The sequence below is a fragment of the Bombus terrestris genome, chromosome 5 (assembly GCF_910591885.1).
Source record: "Bombus terrestris chromosome 5, iyBomTerr1.2, whole genome shotgun sequence".
Lineage (NCBI taxonomy): Eukaryota > Metazoa > Arthropoda > Insecta > Hymenoptera > Apidae > Bombus > Bombus terrestris.
The window spans coordinates 8,652,422-8,673,045 of NC_063273.1; the positions used below are offsets into that span (position 1 = coordinate 8,652,422).

A 20,624-nucleotide genomic window follows, 5' to 3' on the forward strand; every position below is an offset into this window, starting at 1 on the left:
TGACAAAAGTTTGGAACTATATCAACAACCATTACCATGACGTTTAAAATGTCGAAATGTGAATGTATTCGTCATTTCCGTCGTGTTATTGGTGGTATTTTTCTGTGACGTTGGTGAAAATATGGCGATTAGCAGTTACTCTTTACGACAAAGCAAGTCGATTGGTTATTTAAAAGGAGTATTTTAACGCGTCTGTCGTGACCACGCGAGGAGGAGAAGAGAGATGACGATAATTAGAATACGCTACCCGCTACGCGGTAGCGGAAAACCTGTTCTCTTTTGCGTCATTCGGAAATAAACGTGTCCCAACCAGTCACGAAGTGGCTCGTGAACACGAGATGGACATTCAAAACCAGCTTATCTCCGCGACTTGATACGAAAACATGTGTGCCAGCCAGATTTCAATAAACAATCTCCGGTGTTTTATCAGCCAGTAGTGCTCGGAATTTTTAAACACAAAACACCATGCAACACTGCCCGTAGTATCTTATTATGTTACCCATAAATAGAGATCATCGTGTAACGAAAACATTTCTCCTAGTTGACTCTTCAAAAGTCGTATTAAAAACATCAGCTTAAAAATATTTATTTTTCGATTTACGAAAATAAATATTCCCAAATAATTGAATGACTTGAAAAATGGTAATAGAGTTGGTAATGGTAATAGACGAATAAAATTTTTGCAGAAATAAACATTTCCGCGAAATGCACTGAACTCTTCGTTATAACCTATTATCCATATTAATCTAACTATAGCAACCCTCCCCGGATACCTCGATGCCTTCCCTTCTGCCCACGCGTCAATTTCAAATTCCAGGAACTGCCAGCATATTTTCCGGCCCCGATAAGAACACGGAGGGCGTCCAATTAACAGGAAACTAGCGGATCTGAACCGTTCGACTGTTCGCCGGAACGACAAATTTGCATCGAACGAAATCGCCTACTTCATTTCAATACAATTTTACATTAACTAGATGTTTCATCTAGTCAAACTAGACGCGGAACAAATAGGAAACGATTTGATTTTGCGTAAGAAGATCGTGGTCAAAGATTGACTAATCAGAGGTCCATTTGCATCGATTATTATCGACTGACGATATCTTTTCTCAAATGGATATTTTTGATTTACGTAATAACATAAAGATCCATTGTAAGACCGGTAAACATAGCATGTGCCTGAGCGATCTCTGGTATTTGTTCTGAATTCTATTTTGCTTTTTTGTTTCCACGATCAGATACTGCAGGCCCGTTTACATTGGGTAATTATGCGACGATGAGACCGAAACGCTCTCGCACGTGGCGTCTCAAAACAAAATGAACACGGTGCACAAACGGTCGGGACATAACGGGCGGAGCAACGATTTTTCCACGAAAACCTTTCTGCGGAGGGCATTGAAATGTCAGGCCAAGATCATCGGAGCGCTCAACTCGGCTCCGTGGGCGACTCAAGGACGCGTTCTCGGCCAAACAAATTGCGACGGCGATTCTTCTACGATTGAACAATGTAGTTATCGTTATTTTTTTTCCCGGCTAATTACAGGTTTCGGCGGAAGAACGATTTCTCCGCATTACGTTTGCTAGTAACGCAATCTAACGATAATTTGTTTAATCTCGTAGTTTCTCTCTATTATTCTCTATGCTATCTGGTAGACGACCAATGAGCGATAAGCACCAACAATACGAAACGGCGCAGATAGAATAAAATACGCGATAGTTCGTATACAACGATAAGGATGCAATTATCTAGCTTAATCGAACGTGTAAATAACATTTGTTACATATATGGTTGAGAATGCGTTCCAATTTCTAATCATGTTTTAATCCCCCTTCGATGGACCAATTGTTACATGTTTCGCATAATCTATCGTTCGTTATTGCTATGTTCCCGGCGTATGTGCACGGACATGTTTCTTTTTTTCTTTCGTTCTGCGTGGCCGTTACGCGACGGTTGCTATTACGTGGTAAATAATAACGCAATTACGTCGTTGGTACGCGGACCGAGAGGCGTTATCGTGGTACGAAACGAAAAAAAGGCATGGCAGACTGCTGCACGACATGGACACGCGGCCTTGGATAACAAAGGAAATCGTTTTTACTTTTCGAGTCCTTTCTAAATGTTAAAAAAAAAGAAAAGAAAAAAAAAACACATTACAACACGCTCGATTTAAAAGACTCCAATTGTTTAAACTGAATTTAGATTTGAAAGTACGAATTCGAAATAAAATTCAACTTTTAAAATTCAGATTCGTATTCGAATTTAGAAATTCAAGCGTAAGTTCAAATTCCAAAATTCAATTACAAGTTCAAATTTAGATTCAAATCTAAATTTAACTGGAGTTAAAATGTTGATTCACTTATGCAATGCAAAATATGCAAAACTAGTCTCCTGTTTCACGTACTCATATAAGGAAACGATACATGAAAAGAAGTGAGAAGAATAATTCCGCGTAGAGGTTAGGAAACTCTTTGCTCCGGGTACTCGTCTCGAATCACAATCTCCTTTATTCCAATCCTCTTCGGAAACAGAAAACTTAGTAGCGGAATAATTTACTAATCATTTATTCCGTTTGCCTCACTGTTTTTCATCTACGAGCTCGATAGGGAAACAATAGTAATACTATGCGCAAATTACACGGAATTCTAAAACCAGAAGTTATCTACATACGAATATGCAAAATATAACTTACAATTGTAAGTTTTCCTCTATTGGAACGTAATTCCCATGAATTAACTAGAACAATCCATTTATCGTGTTTCTATTTTCATTATAAAAATTATAATACACGAGCCTTTATACATATATATATACATACACATACACATACACATTAACAAATAAATAAAATTTAGGCAGTAAAAATCTCAAAAGAGCATCATCTTGTTGTATACGGCTACATAAATACGTACGTGGCCTAATCAGTGCTACGAACTCGAACTACATGCTACATATCCAATTAGTAGCGCAAGAATAACGCAATTATAGATATCAACTTGATCTATTAACCGAGTCGCTCTTTAATCAGAAGTTTCTATAATCACGAAATTAGAAGTACGCGAAGACAAATCAATTGCAATTGGGTCGATTTTAATGCCTGTAAATGTATGATATGATACATTATTAACAAAAATAGACCGTTAAAAATCCTTACATAAACATAATATTATACCCAGGAGATTATCAATACCAGTTACGTCTTTCCTAGTTAACAGATTAAAAATTAGATAGAAATTTTCCGTGACGAAGAGAACGAGTGGTCGAGGCGTTTAAATTTAACCGAGGCTAATGGAAAGCTCGTGAAAAATCGGACCGTTTGCAGTGAGGAATATATCTCTCCCCCGACAATCCGACACATATAGGAACGTTAGAGGAAGCGGACGCTAAAAAGCGCGATCCGGCGCAAACATCGATGCACCGTCAGCTCTGGACAAAGAACAAAGAATGTAAACACGATAACACGCGGCGATCGACTGCGCGCTCACAACTTTCCCCGTTTGTTACGCTTTTTTACCGTTGTGTGCTATACCATGTAAGTTACATAACGAACAAGTTCATTTTCTATGCTGTAGACTGTAGACACTCGTTGGTTCCTATCGAAAAGATAGGGAAATGGGATAGGTATTTTTGTAGTGTTACTCGATCGCATAAATATTTGTAAAACAATATAACAGACTCTATACAAATTTTCAAATGACTCGCGCATTTATCTTGGTATTTGTATATTATCGATAAGATCTTGAAATGTTAATACTTGTAATATAGTTAGTTGACATATAATGTATCGCATATAAGATAATATAATATATTAGTACTTTTTAGTAACTTATGTTGTAAATTATTTTACTGATAGAATACAATCGTATAGAGAATAGAACATAGAATTTATTACAATATATATACATAGTTTACCGTGTTATGAAATCTCGGTTAATTATTATATGGGTACGATTCCATACAATATCAAGATACGCTATCTATAGTAAAATAGCGAAAATAAAATCGCGTGAGACCGTTAAAACGACGTTTACGCGTTATTCGGTAATTACGAAAGGGAAACACGTACGGTATTTCCGGGAACATTATCGACTCGGGACGTCAAGGTTTCGAGTTCGAGTCCCGACTACTAGCCGATTCGTGAAAGCTTACTTATATGTACGTGGGAAGAGGCACGTGCACGAAGCCAACTGTGACGAGTCTAAAGTGCATCGAGCGAAAGAAAACAAAAAGCATAGGCACCGGCTATCAGCCAGGAAACAAGATAACGATGCTATTAGAAAAGAAAATATCCAGCTACCATCCTTTGTTCGATGTCCATAAATACTTCGAATCGACGATCGGGTCCGCGATTCTTTTTCTTTCGCTTTTTGTCATTTAGCCTCGAGCTCTTATCGCGGAATTCATAATCGTTCCTTACGTGCATCAACAATAACGTAACGTTACGGCTGTCACGTTTACAGGACACGCTTAAAAAGTTGACCACTGGTAAACGCACCAAAAATGGCAATGAATTTTTAAAAGCGTGAACTCACCTCGAATCCTCGGCTCCTCGCGACCTCGTGCCTGTTCACGAAATCTATATCGACTATGCGTACTAAAATAACACAGTCGATGTACAGAAACAATTTCTCGTTTATAGACAGAACAATGTCGATTATTTTGTGAAATCGATTTCGATCTGAACTCTTGAATTCGAAGAATCGTTACGAGATCAAGGGAATGCCAGCGTTCATTGAAATCGTCGAGAGAAAAAAAAAAAGATAACGAGGAAAAAGAGAGACGTACGAAACCTCGCTGAACAACCGCGCGCAACGGCAGTCGTAATGACACTGACAGTGCTTCTACTGCTTCTGTCATCGCGCTATCACCACATGGTCGCCCCGTCGGGCTCGGCCTCCCAGCTTCGGCTATCTTCGGATACGCTCGACTCTTTTCTCGAGAGGATACGCCAGCAACACAAGTGCACGTGAAACACCCGAAGGAGAGATGAGAGAATCCTCATGGATAAAAACACAGAAAAAGAGACTACAGCCACACGAGGGAAGAGGTTGCATTAGCCGGGATAAGAGATGACTTCATTCCGGCCACCGAAACGCGATCGAGAGATGGTTCTCTCTCAAACACGGGGAGAAATCGCAGAAATCTTTCAATCACGCTAAGCCATCGTGTTCCAAGGTTTTTTTTGAGGGGGAATTTCGGGGAAGTGTAGCCGTTCAGGAATACTTGGCATTTCCGAGTACCTCACGAGAGTAAAGTTTCAGCGCGATAGCTAGAGTTCGATTGTCGGAATCGTATCTTGCGTAACACAGGTTTCTCTTTTGTAATATTAAAATATATACGTATATCTATGTATATAATTATCATAAATCGAATAAAATTGGGACCAATAGATAAGAAATAAATATATGTAATAATATATTGTGTAATATTTAAGCGACAGGACTAAAACGTTTTAGGTGTATTAAACATCGAAATATATTAACCATATCGCAAGAGACATATCAACAACGCTCGTCGTTATCGAAAGCGGAAATCTCGGGATTTTTCCGAACGGCATAAAAGGAACGCGAATGGCTATCGCTTTCAAGTCACGTGGCCCCTTTCATCATGCTAGGAAAAGACTCGATCGATCGACATCGATAGACTACGCGAACGATCCACGGGATTTACATAAATGCATCAAGTACATACGCGCATGTATTAACAGCGTCCGCAGACATCTGATTACTAAATAGGCGCCGACTGCGTATGAGTCACGAGGATTCGATAGCACAAGTCGCAGAATCATCGTACCAGGAAAATCGAAATCGAGCACGTGTCGTTGCGTCATACTCGAGGACCTCTTCCGGTTCAAAACGCGACTTCTACGAATTATTCCATGAATATAGAACATCGCCGGCTCGATTTTTATCGCTCCTGGGACCGTTATTTTTCGTCGATACTTTCCATCGCCTTGAAAGTCCCGCTCGAAAGACACGTGACGCGATCGCGTTCCGAGAAGTTTTACCGAAACAGAAATATCATTTTTCTTCCTCGTATCTATATAGTTGTGCAAGTAAACGTTTTCACTAAACTTCACTAGAGTATACTAAATATACTAAAATTGTGTTTAACTTCGTGTCCTACATGAGAAAGAGAGGATTATTCATTTCCAAGATCGGTTTCTTAAGTCGGTTATCTTGTTGGTGGAAGCCTGTGGATGGCTTCCGTATGGTAAACCGTTCCTGTGGTAAATCTTCCTCTAAGGAATCAGTGGTGCTTTCATAAAAAAAAAACTGTGACGATAGCGACCAAAATGTTAATATATTATGAAATGGAATATGACTAAAATTATATGTAATTTAATTAAAAACATAATTAAAATTGCATATTAAAAGCATATAATTAAAATATATTAACTCACGTCGTCAGCGTTGCTCTAGTTTAATATTTGATACTAACGTATGATATTTGATAATTATGAAAGAATTTCAACAATTTATATAATATCCTGTTTCGTCGCTATTTCTTCCATAGACCCATTTATCACACACCCAAATTTAACATACCCAAATCACTACAATTTTGTAAAGTTTAATGAAATTGAAGTATTTATTACATTCTGATAAATTGTTTTCTTTTCGATCACGTAAAAGTTTCTTTTATATCTGAAATTTACATAACAAACATTGTGTAGACTATAATTTTTGACAAGAAATAAGTTAAATCTAATTGTTCTATCTTTTCTGTATTCCACAGTACGAAGGCGATAAAATTCGAATAATTTCCTGTTCTAAACTCGACGTTTAAGGTACAACGATGTAATGATCTAATGTACTCGACTTAATTAATACCCCAATGATCCATAAAGTTTACTAACTTTTCATCAAGCGTTTACAGATAGGTACATACGTAGAAAAATGTAAAATGCAGAAGCCAAGTCATAAAGCTGTATACTCTTCTTTCACATCTCATTTATGTCCGGCCCAACGTAGCCAGCCTCTCTTCAGACAGCATCTAGGGCTCTTAATTGAAGTCTGGCCTTTCCTGAGTCTCGATTAACGATTACCATTGAGAACAGTGCTTCGTTGTTGGTCGCACGCCGCCTTTTCCACGAGTAACGCGCACCCTTTACAATCGTTTCTCAAACAAACACGCTTAAATCTACGTTTGAAACAATTCATTATGCAAGAACACACGAAGGGACTTAGAATTATATTTCTTAGGTTCTTTTGTTATAACGGAGAGCTATTATAGAGATTTATAGAATTACGTTTGCTAGGTGCTTCAGTTAGGATTACATTAGAAATGTATAGAACCATATTTTCTATAAATACTTTGTTAAAATTATGTTACAGATTTATAGAATTGTATTTTCTAGATTCTATGGCTACAATTATATTAGAATTATATTCTTACGAAACAACTGTATCTGATCGCAAATGACCCAATGGATGCAACACGAGTTAACTAGAAGTTCGAATATAGCGAACAGAACATTCCTATTATTAAGAGAACCTGATAAATCAAAAGCCTGAATAATCAACGTTTTACTGTATCCAGAACACGAAGAATCCACGCGACGTTCCTTCCGCATGCCCTTGACAAACACCATGTATCACATTCGTTATACGGCACAAAGTACTTGGACTGGTCTGTCAGTAGTCGATAAAACGACGTAGATAAGAACAAAGTGCTCTGACTGACTGTTTTTAGCACCGCACTCCGGACAAAGCCGAAGAATGAGAAGTAAGAAGCGATGCGATGGTGGTCCCTCAAGAGCGTGCTTTACGTTCAGAGGTGAACGACACGACGGAGAACGGGCTTTCCCGGGGTAATTTTGGAAATTCTCTGCACGTCACAGCCCTGTCCTTATTCGTGCTCGCGTTCACATGATATCGTACTAGTTTTATCGCGGTAATGAGAATCGCTTTTACGGATGTGCTTCATATAGGTCAGTTTTATCGCTGATCGTTAATAAAGTTGCTATAGAACGTTCCTTTGGTGTGTTTCGTCTTTCTGTATTTCAATTATGAAACTGGATGATAAGAAGGGTTACATTGTGAAAAAACCAAAACGATAGATCTTTAACCTCTTAAGAGAGTTCGTTAAATTATAGAGAAACGCGTCGACACGGAATACTTGTGTATAGATGTTCAATTTTTTTTAGCCATACTGCGTATTATTTTGTAAAATTACTTAGTGAAACTATATCGAAATATAATTTTTGGGGAAAGATACTTTTATCTTTTCATGATTACCAAAATTGTACCTCCGGAAGTGAGCCGTATCCTTTCAGAAGATATGTATACTATGGAAGATAACCTCAAAATTCTAACTCGTAATTTTGTACTTATAACTGAACATTACATATACAAAATTTTAAACAGCTATGTAATACTGTACAAGTGAAACTTTATACTATCATTTAACAAATATAAATGAATAATATTACAAAGGCAGTACTCGAGAAGTTAAAATTCTTCCGAAGAAAAAAAAGATTTGTTATTGTCGTACCATTTTATCGTTGTCATACAAAATTATTTATTGTTAATCTTTTATAAATTTCTTTAATTAAATATTAATTCTTTTTTCTTCTTTAACAGTACAATATGGAACGATTTGTCACGAGATAAACACATCTAAAAGGATTAAGCCCCACTCTCAATTTGTAAACGTTAATGTCGTCTTTATCTGGTAATCGATCTCCCGTCACGCAGAACAACGATTCTTGCGAAACTGACGATTCATCCTCAAGGATCTTTAATCACCTACTTTTCGCCAAGAATGATCCGTTAACTTGAATTCATCGATACATAATTGCTGCTTTCTGCGCAAAACTTGCAATTACATTAAAAATTTTAGCGAAATATGAAAAATTCGCTCACATTTCTGCTTGACTTTCACGGAATTTTCTAATGTTTATCATCTAGATTCAAATTTCCCAAGAATCGCTGATTCAGCGACGAGACAAGGCTCTTCAACGTTCTTATTACAATGGCTGGTATAGTTGTTAAATCCAAGTACAACATTTTGAATGATTTAGTAGAAAAGTGGCTCGTGATCACGCGAGGAGTAGTTCGATAATTGCAAGGTTGCTCGCCAGTAATGCACCGCACTCGAGCCTTTATTAATTCAATGTTCAAATAGTAAGAACAGCATTATTAGATCAAAACTTTAATTTGCGCGATAACGTTCAATCTATCCTTTCGAACCATACTCGAATTAAAAAAATTACAGATATATATATTTTTTTCTGAGATTATGCTCAAATTAAATAAATAAAAAAATGTTTAATATTCGAAGGTATACGCAAATTAAGAAAACAAGAAAAGTATCCAATGTAGATACCTTCTGAATTGATGCTTCGATTAAAACGACATAAGCAACTTTTACAATTACACTAAAATCGCAGAAAGTCAAAGTAAAAGAACTAATTAAAGATAAAACCATACCTACTATACCTATCATTATCCCTCGGGAGTTGCAATTTTTCTCTCCCTAGAGATAAAAGAAAGGAAAAAAGAAGAAGATTAAGCAACTTCATCTTTACTCCTCCTTCACCACCTTCCTCAACTACTTACACAAAATGGCTACCCTTTTACCGCGCTAATTCGCCTGCCTCTTACATGTACACAAAATCAAAGAACGGTCAGCGGGATAATGTTACGCGCGCGCACGTCGTGAGGACGTTAAGGACGAAGGACGGAGAGTACGAGGAGGTCGGCAACGCGATCGTAAGGGGGGAAAAAAGGAACACGGGCGTAAAAGAAAACGCTCCGAGGGCAGAACGGTCCGTGAATTCCTGACCAGTGACGCAATGGTTCAGGCATTTCCGACTGGTTGCACTTCGGCGTTCTCCAATGAGAATACCTACATAATCGCGCGCATAATGCCGGGCTACGTGTGGACCTCCACACGCACATCTTTTCCCATCCATATCTTTCATCCTTTTAAACCGTTCCACTTTCCTCGGTTCATACTGTTTCAACGACCTTCTCACGCGACACCGCGTTTTTCCACGCGAACAAAGAACGAACTAATTAGTTTTAATGGGTTCCGCTGCGGTTTGGTCCGTTTGGCAGATTCTTCGATATAGAAATGTAGCTCTTTTCATTTCGTAATTTCGCTGAGTCATGCTGACTATGGGAATTTTATTTGGATTTTGAATTAAAAATTTTGTACGGTGAGTTCTGTGATGGGTTTGAATAATTTGCAAATTCTATGAATTTATAATTTAAGATTCAAGTTTCGTACGGTTGATCGGAATTCCTGCAATTTATAAATTGTTTGAACATTTCATTTAATAGGAAAGTTCCAGTTCGCTCTATAATTAAATAAACGACAACCTATTAAAAAAACCTTCTTATATAAACAACTAACTAACAGTAAAAAATTAAACTTCCGTTTTATCTAACAAAACAAGCATTCATCCAAACAACTAACCTCACCTCATTCAGACCGCAATGGGTTAATGTTTAACTTCAAAACACATTAGCCCATAATGAACTACTCGGTATAGTACCGCATTTAAAGGCACCCACGTCCTTTTTGTCGACGTCCAGCAAGACTTCGGACCGTCACGGTCATAATAGTTTCACGAAATTGGATACACTCTCGTCCCACGTATCAGCAGAGACCCAAAAGGGCTCGTTGGGTTCCATGACCTTTTAAACGAGACAGCGCCTTTTATAGGGGCGAGCATCACCCTGTGAATAGGTAGACCACTTTATCATACCATCAGATGGGAAGAAGACGAAGTCTTTTTGAATTATAACCAGTGTACGAAGCTTAGAAGCCGCCCTGATTCCTTCGTTTACCCGAGCATCACGAAGAATGCAGCTGTGAATAAGAAGACTTCGTTTCTTCTTTTATGCCAGCAAATCAATTTCAAGAAGGGTCACACGACAGATGGGTGCACGTGATATGTATCTACGCACATTCTTTTTCACGTAATACGCATCTATACTGGCTCACGAAAGTATTTGAACACTTAGCATAGGAATCTTTTGTAACCATATTGTATGTGTTATACGAAACATTATGAAATTTCATTACCACTGCAACGAGACACGACTGTCATTAAACAAAGAAGATTTGTACAAATTCATATTATCCAGAATGTATTTATAGAAATAGAAGCTTGATAGAAAATCGGTATACCTACTGAATTATATATAAATTATATTCAATCATTATTTATAGTTATATTTTATAACTAAATTATATATTACTATATTATTATAAAAAGCACCATACGTTGGATATTTTATGTATTATTTCACATTATGAGCATTCTTCCTACCTCCAGACTTTCAAATTTTAAATTTGAAACCAATCCGAAACTGTATGTAGAAATTACAAATATGTATTTATTGCAAACTTGCATATACGTATTTAGTAAAAAATTAATATAAAGTATGAATAGCATTCTTTGGTGAAATTAAATGTCGAGGCTCATTAACATAACGGATAGTCAGCTGTTTAAATACTATCGATAAATATCTTGCATTACCGGATTGGTTACAAACTTTATCAATGCAATCACGATAGTAACAGCACGAATGAAATTTCAAAATGTTTTGTATAACACGCATGATACGTACGTTCATAAAAGATTTCTAGAAGAGTTCCATTATAATATCTTTTGTGAGCCTATGCGTTCCTCGCGCGACAAAAACGACTCCGATGGGTATGTTAAATATTTTACAGAACAGACGGGTCTTGATGTGGAAACAATGGACTATGAACGTAAATCTTTGAATCTTTTCGGCGATAGGACGATACGGTGCCAGTTCCTCGAAAGACAAACTGAATAAGATTTGAAACTCGGGGAATATTAAATCAGAGTGACTAAGGTGGAGTTTGTCACGATGTTTGGAATGGGAAAATAAGATAATGTAACGGTATTATTAAACGTGAAGCTTCTCCCTTAATAAACGTTCACGAATGAGATACGAATCGCCCAGAAGTTGCACCGATACGCTCCGTATATTAAAATACAACATGAAACGACATGGAAGTAAATTAAAATACAGCGAAGTAAATTTTTGAAAATCGTGTATCAACCTATTTCTATTACCACAACATATCTTTGACGAACAATTGCCAATAGAAATTCCAAACGAAACTTCTCAAAGTTACCAAAAAAATTACTACAAAAATTCTTTGCAGAAAGATTCCTTCAAAATAGAAAATTCCATTGCAATTATGAGATTCTAAAAATCGACGTTGATCACCCGAAACATCTGCACTTTAGTCAGCTAATGCTCCCACTCATTAATCATCCTGCGTCAGAGGAAAAAGAAAACCGTTGGCGTGCGATGTAAAAAAGAAAACAGATACAACGTAAGAAACATCGAAATCGCCTCTAATCTATCGAAGATTTCGCAATCGAGGGGAAAAACCCGGGACAGGTAGATGGACGTCGAAGGTGGAGACGTTGAAATCGAAGAGATCCCCCATCCATTCGAGGCATTCTCAAGGGGAAAGTGTTAACGTATTGACGTCACTCATACGCAAGATATCTTTCCGTGGAATCGACCTCCTTTCGAGGTCGACTACACCGGATTACCGTCTCGCTATCCACGTGAACAAAAAAGTAATAAAAAAAGGAAAAGAAAAAGGGGGAAAAAAGATAATAAAAATCTACGATCACAGTATCGTGGAAATCATACGAAGCCTACGAAGTTCGAGTTTCTAAGGCAGGTTCGAGCAATTTGCTTCTACAATACGCTGGATCTCTGTTGCGAAACCACGTTTTTGCTCGGCGCATTAAACGCGGTTTCGCAATGCAGACATTTCTTCCACGCGATTTCTTTTATCTGTTAATTTGAGCGAGGAAAAGAATCTGTCGATCGTTTTGTAATAATACAGTGGATTTGTTACGAATCTCTCTTCTTTTCCGACTCAATAGACCGCGTATGTTTGCGTACGTTCGTAACATAATGATTGCAAATATATTTAGAGCAATGCAGTCTAAGTGGAGTTTCATGTTTCTCACTAACCGCTTCACCTCGGATATTTTACATATTTGTTTTATAACATGTACGTTCTACAAATTTGTACGCCTTTAAATTTTCTATAAGTCTAGAAACATCCGCATTTACTGATCAGATTCGTATCAAGGAGACTATCGGACCATAGCATATTATAGAAATAAAAATCGAAATTGAAATAAAGAGATTCTAAATAAATGACTCGAATGCTTAGAAAACAATTAACCACTTGTTCATACTACATCACCCGTACAAGTTATTTTGAGTGAACTCAATTTCAACTAGATTACACCTCTTAACTGCATTGACGTTAAAACCGAACGATACCGGATTTGATCTGCCTGGTATCATTGTAGAGCGCAGTTGAATAATAATTCTCGGTAGCGCCAGGAGGTTGAACAACGAAACAGAAAAAGATGAAGGAAAGGAACGGAAAATATGGTTAGAATCGCCGCGACAGAAACGTAGCCGTATCACGTATTTACGAGAAATCGCGTCTCTAAACGTTTTTCCTGGTATCGGATGATGTCTTGCGGGAGCGATGCAGCATAATCGACATGTTTACGAGGCGTCGCGAATAATAATGGAGGGCGATCTCGCGTGTCGCGGCACTGGGAGCCAGGCACGCGACACGTGCGCGGATTTTCATTCATAAATCGCTGGTTAAACTACGCGAGACCCCGATGACTCATCTCCGCGTATACGTGTCGCGGAACTGAGGTAAGCTGTCCGAAAATAAAAACCGACAACTTCCGCTTTTTGCGCATTTTCATGCAAATTCCTGTATGGGCGTTGTTTCGTCTCTTAATGAACGCCTCGACGATCATCAGACGTTCTTTTTCTCCTTCTCCGTAACAGCCGATGAACGAGAAAAAAATGGAGAGAATGTAAGAATATAGTCGTTTAATCCACTTTTCCTTTCCCCTTGTTCCGTTTCATGTTACATTAAGTAGCTCTTATTTAACATTAACCGAGTTTCAATTCCTAATGTTAAAACTTCGTTTTATTACCAATCAGATACATTACAGGTTGTGCGAAACAGAAAATCTACCTTTGCCGCTGAAATACAGAGCACACGATGTTCCAGACGTACCTTGAATGATTTTGTTTACGAATAACCATCATCTGCCATTCGCCAATATTCCTACTAGTAGTGGAGACTATTTGTTAAAAATGTGTTAAAGAATTTTTAGACTGAAGCTACTGTACGACGAATTAAAATTTATTTAAACCAAACGACTTCTACAAAGTACATTCAAGCATTTTCTTATCGGCAAGGAAATCCAAATTTTATCCGAAAGAAATTACAAAAAAAGAAATAATAATCGTGAAGAGATAAGAGTTATCTTTTCATAGTACTCGATACTATAGCTTTCTCTGTGATAATGACTAGATAACGTATCGTGTGTATGTGACGAAGAACTACAACGCTGAGAACAAACGTCTTAGTTGCGAGGCTAAGAGACAGGATGACACCTCTTGCCTTATGACCCGTTTATATTGCTCTCGCTAAACTTAACCCTGCCTTCGTTTAACTAAACCCTCTAATTGGTGGGTTAACGAGCGTTAACTCCGCGCTTCCTGTCAGATTTAACTGTTTTCCTTCGGTATTATGTGCACAAAAAATGCTAAAATTTTATCGGTGGGGATGAGGCTTTTCTTCCAAGACAATCCACTTAGGTTCAATGACACAATCGAATAGATGTAACAGGTTTGAGAGAAAGAGTCAGAATTGTATACGCGATACAATGGTATTCTGTGCGAATTTCTAAATTATTGCGGAAGTATTTGAATGAATAAGATAATTATCCTAATGGGTGTTTCCTTGATAATTTATTTGATGCAATAAGAATAATGTATTGTCTAACGAAGATCGTTCGAAATATTGCTTCACAATAAATAAAATAACCTCGCAATAAAAGCCAATCTGTTTTTCGAAACTAAGCTTATTGTGGTATAAATAAAGGTATGTCGAACGTTTCCTTAAAGTTATTTTTGGCTAATAGTCTAGGCAGGGTTTTTAGGAACAGATAAAGGATTCTAACGACAATATATAATTACTCATTACTCAAAAGTACTTGAAATACACTTCAAATAATTGCTCGTAATAAACGCTTTCATGGCCTTCGTCTATTATCTAAATGAGAATCTCATTATGGTAAATACACGACCTATACCAAAGTTTGGAATTTATTTTTTCTAATTTCACTAATAATTATTAGACTTAAATGAAATTTTCCCTAAATACCATCTTTTTAATAAACGATACATATTAACAATATTTTATTAGAAATCAAAATCCCTCAAAATCTAAAGATTATTGACTAAGTTGCGAAAGAAAAAATATTTTCATTGCTAAACATATAGTTGAATAATTAATTTTTTACTTTACTACTTTGAAAAATAAAATAAAAAATTTAAGCAAAAATAAAACAAATATTACACATATATTTTGAGAATAAAAGAGATATATTTTCGAGTAACCGATAAATAATTTTGTTTTGAAAAACAAAAATTGTAGGTACGTGTATTTTGAGAAGCGAAAGTTTCTTAGTAACCTAAAAATTCGACAGGTGAGACGATCAAGGGTTTCAGGAAATAACGACGCTTCTTAGAAATTTTGAGCAAAACGTCACTGTCAGTAGGCTCACACTTATCGGATTAATTTTGCACTAACATCGTACAACGCTGTCCACTTCCGTACTTAATTTTTAATTACCATTTCGTTCCTACCTTCAATGTTTAGATTTTGCTTCCTACAATAGTAAACAAGAGAGAATTCTTTCTAAAAAGAAAATTCACAATATAACACTCAATATATTAAACAAATAACGACAATAAATTTCTTTTGTCAATAACGAAGGTAAAATTACTACTGTGAATGGCAACTAAGTTCAGGGATAACTCTAGTTCGACAAAATCGATTGACCTTTGACCGTGACATTTGACCAAACGTACACACAATCGATGCTTGTACTACCATAAAACATATTCAAGTGTTTCCCACGTTCTATTTATATGAAACGTTTCTAATTATAACAATAATATTTGCTAGAACTTTACTAGAGATTTAAAACAAACGAGAAAAGCAGTTTTTTTTAGTAATTGGTTTAAATTAGGAAGGTTGAAATAGAAAATGATATTAGCAAGTAAATGCTGTAATAACGTAAAATCAAGTCGAATTATGAGACCATCAGGCTAAATGCAATACAAATGCTATAATAAATACTTGTTGCAGTCACTGTATATATATCGAATAGCGCAAAAAAGAGATTAAGACGGAATTTCGAATTGTGATATTATTCTTATTGTTAGCAATTGTGACACTTCTATCCTGGTACATAGATAGCAACCTTTGAAATGTATCACTCTTCTATCAAATCAACGATTTAATCATTTATATATATAACAGAACATCTATAAAAAAATTAATTCTTAATATAAAATAATTTCTCTTACTGTAATTTACTTACTGTAAATGCATCTAATTTGTTGGATTGCCACGGGTCAGGTAGGTTAGAATTCGGCGGATACATGGAAAACATGGTGTAATTGTGATCTTCGATAATGGTATCGTCAAAGCCTGCGCTCGGTACACGTTGCGTCATCTGTGAGCGCGTTTCGCTTTCAAAACTTCACCACGGAAAAAAAAGGAAGAGTCGCCGGTTCCGACTCTAAAGAAGTAACACCTCTACAAGAAGTACGCGTTCAACGTGAGGCAAGAACACTAACTAATGGTCACCTTCTTTCTGTTCACCGATATCACGTTCTGTTCAAGGTATCACTAAACGTTTGTTGAAGAATGACACGTACGAATGCTCGCTGGTTGTCTTCTCGTCACTGTCACGTACAAGTTCAATCACGCATTACTGGATTTGCTATGTACTAAAACCTAGTGGCGCGTGTTGCTTACGTATCTCAACTGAGCCCGCCAATGTAACTTGGAAACTATATAGAAAGAGAGCCGCTCGACCCCCCACCAATCAACGTCGAGCAACCACCACGTGACGTCATCGCCATCTTGATTGCTGATTCGCACGATAGCGCACGACCAATCAACGTGTTCGTCTACACTGAGGCTTCCTATCGCGACGATTTCCACGGAATCAGGGAACGCACCACTGAGAACTAGAACCCCTTTTCCAGGTAATTACGTGAGCTCGTTAACTTGCATAATTTCGAGAAACGAATAGGCGAACAGAAAGATTTTTGTCTCACTTAATGGCTTACATTCTTACATTACATACCCTGCTTTATGTTTATCGCATGTATTAAGACAGCTTAAAGTAGTATTTCAAAATGTCTTAACATGTTGCTGCATTACGATATTTCGAGCGGCCCGCGCATGCGCATTGAACTGCATTTAATTGTATGATGGATTTAAAATATTGAAATGTTTGAAAGTAGTGGTATTTTAATGTAATATATTTATTTTTTGATCCTTAATTATATGTCAGAAATACATATAAATATATCGTGTGCGTGCATCTGTTTCCCTATATAACATGTTTTTTATAGGAATACCTGAGTAACATGTATATATTACCATTACAAAGATGAACCATAATCTGCACTACGAATCAGACATAACAAGGTAACAAGTTGATACATTAGTAAATAAGATACGCGCATAAATAGTTAAAAACGATAATTACCGTAGTTTTCTCACTTTCAGAAATGACATTGCGAAGAATATGCGAAGTGTAACAGCTCGACACAATGTATGACAGCGGTGGAAATATGTCAAGGAATTACTCAGGGGGATTTGCTCCGTAGCTATATTGTAAGTACAACAAGCTCAAGGCTCGATTTTTCGCAGTTGCTATTTCTCCTTGTTTTTACACGTTTAACATATTACGACGTAATATACCAATTTCGTATCCCAAATACATGGTTTTATTATAGTTCCAGATTCGAGGATCGCAGAATAACAAAAATTGGTAAACTTATCGCGACGTTGAGTGGTCGTCACTTATGCGAGATCGTTTGTCACACGTGCTGTTTCGTTTCTTACTATTTCGGTACCGGGAATTCCCTCGTGCATGCACGGTTCTTTGTTCTTATTTCGATATACGTATATTCGTCACAAACACACGTACAACGAACTCGGCTCAAACTCCGTCGTTCCGCTCAAACGTTCAACGTACGTTGTACACGAATTAAAAAGAGAAAAAAGTAGTACGCGTGGCCAGAGCTACCGTGTGCAAGATGCATAATGGGAATTTATGGCAATTCCCTAATTATGGGGAAAAGGCTATAAAAATTATCGCAAAAACATTCTGCGATAGAGTTACACGCCCATAAAATTTTATTATTATTGTATCTTTTTTCTTTTTGAAAATTTATCTAGTAAACTTAAACTCTTTTCTTTTATGTTATCTTATATAAATCACAACTTGAGAAATGTTATTTCTAAAATATTTATTGGTCAGTTTTAAAATAAGAATAAATGGTTACCAGACTTCACGTGATTCATAACCTTTCTTCAAATTCCGTGTTTAAATAAGAATGCTATTGGTATTGTCGTTCTAATAGGTATGCTCAAAATAAGCTTCAAGAAGCAAACATTGTGATTTACAATCATGTATTGTATCTTTAAGAAGTAGTCCCATGTGCGACAGTTTAACAAGGCGAAAGTAGCCCTTTGGTCAGCTTAGGACGTAAAACCTTTATCAGTTCCTTAAAGCTTATCGACGGTAAATACAAATCCTAACAGATTTATGACCCTGCTTCGGTAAAAAGTTTTCCAGGCAAAAGGCGCAGTGTGTCAACAAAGTATGATTCATAGACATATAAGTTGCTTATAACGTTAAAGTAGTCTTTTAATTGTTTCTAGGTTCTCATTTCATCGAGGAAAATAATTTTTATGAAGACATTGTAAATCACCTACTACAATAGGACTAATCTAACTAATTCTAGATGAATGTTATTTTAATGAAATTAGCTTTATTTATCTTAGGTGGAAATTCTTTAATGTTGAATTATCCCTTGTAGACCACCTCTGATAAAAGCGTTCGAGGTAAATAGAAAATCAAATAAAAATGAATTTAAGATCATTTTCTTATGTGGTCTTCACATCACATTAAACCTATTTAACTGGAATCTATATATTTTTATTAATTTTTAATTTTTTAATTACACAAGCTTCTGATTAGGACACAACCCGGTTAACAGACTAAAGACAATTCTTGATGAATCGTGTCAATCACGTAGTAAGAATCGATGACCTCGCTTACGGCAACGTTTACCATCGACGACACAAAGGAGTAGAAAACCGAAGATCGACGTCGCGAATGGATCGCGGCTTTGTTCTCCCGGCGAACAAAGAGACATTTTAATGAGCACGCGGCCGAAGCAGCGGGGTTAATCGAATGTTTGTGGGTAAACCAAAAGATCGGCGCAAGCTGCGCGCGTGGCATAACAATAGTCGCCGAAAATCATACGAGGGAAAGGCGGAAGCCTTGATCGGCCTTTGTATGGGGAAAACTCGTTGTGCTCAAAACACAAGACAACGACGGTATTTTGAATATTTAAGGGAACAAAGAGGAATAGGCAATCAGAAACACCGCCATGAATCAGTCGATTCTTCGTCTTCTTCTTCTCCTTATATACGTGTCAAAGGATCCGCATGCTTTTACTCTAGCCACGGATAAAACACGAACGCCGAGCATTCTCTATCGGGAATAAAAGGAGATACAATGGACGGGGGAAACACCAGGAAACAAGATTATGCCTCCGTGACTTTGCTGCCGATCAAATGCTTACCGATTCCCGCGCATCACGTTCCACCGACTAATCGAAAGCTTTGAGTTCTAAGAATACTTGGATGCGTTCGTAGCAGATAATCCTTTGGACGAAGCTGTATTTCACCGTTTTATGGCTTCTTTTGAGGGAAATTTTAATTGACGGTTGTCATGTCGCGTCTTTACCTGTCGATAAATAGCTCTTCAAAGAAAATTGAAAAATCTTCCATTATGAAGTAAATATTTAAAATTAAAAGTCTAATATGTAGAAAAATATTGCGTATACAGATAGTGATACGGTCATAGTGTTCTACTAGCTGAACTTATCTAGGCCATTGACAGATATGTACATACTTACTTTCTCCCGAAGTCTACTGCCCGAAAAATAGTCGCCGCCCATGGGCTAGCCTGACAAATCTGACCTTCTTTGATCTCGAACAATACCTAACAGCAAGGAATAAAAGATAAATCCTACGAGCCCTGATTAAAACACGAGTTTCTCTCGTCTTAATCACAATACCCTATAAATTGTGCAGATTTTTTTCTCCTATCTAATATTTCAACATGGCCGCCATGTATGTCGACCCTTTACGGAACAACGCAAGGAAGCCTTTTTCCCCGAACTCAGTAAACGGAATTATATTTCATACGTTGCGGCGCAAAGTTTCCTCGGTAGAGCTCGCAAATGTCTCTCCGGAATGACTATTTGCATTTTATCGGTCGATTTCACCGTCTGAACCCTATCGCTAATGGCGACAGAGATAATTAGGTGACAACAGCTGGCAGCTCGGTCGGCTATCTGTTCATAATATTAATGCTGCGCAATATACACTACGATCTATAGTTGTTCTTTTATATGTGTTTGAGATCGGCGTTCACGTGTTTGTACATGTCGATGCAGTAGCGCGT

At 37.1% G+C, this 20,624-nt stretch overlaps 1 protein-coding gene and 1 long non-coding RNA gene across 4 annotated transcripts in view; one reads left to right on the forward strand and one right to left on the reverse strand.

The window, feature by feature from the left end:
- Positions 1–20,624, reverse strand: part of LOC105665724 (transcription factor kayak) — a 35,096-nt gene that overhangs the window by 12,196 nt on the left and 2,276 nt on the right. Inside the window, exon 1 of one of the 3 annotated variants that reach the window (XM_012308478.3) lies at positions 16,446–16,876. The exons of 1 other annotated variant lie outside the window; for it this stretch is intronic. In XM_012308478.3, the coding sequence (XP_012163868.1) occupies positions 16,446–16,580 (135 nt within the window). In that variant the 5' untranslated portion in view covers positions 16,581–16,876. Of the gene's footprint in view, positions 1–6,886; positions 6,965–16,445; positions 16,877–20,624 lie in introns of those variants that run through there. One more of the 3 variants, XM_048405844.1, reaches the window with a different exon arrangement.
- Positions 16,977–18,438, forward strand: LOC100646823. The gene is made up of 4 exons (XR_131948.4): positions 16,977–17,118; positions 17,491–17,566; positions 17,648–17,755; positions 17,878–18,438. It is a non-coding gene; the product is annotated as an uncharacterized LOC100646823 (long non-coding RNA).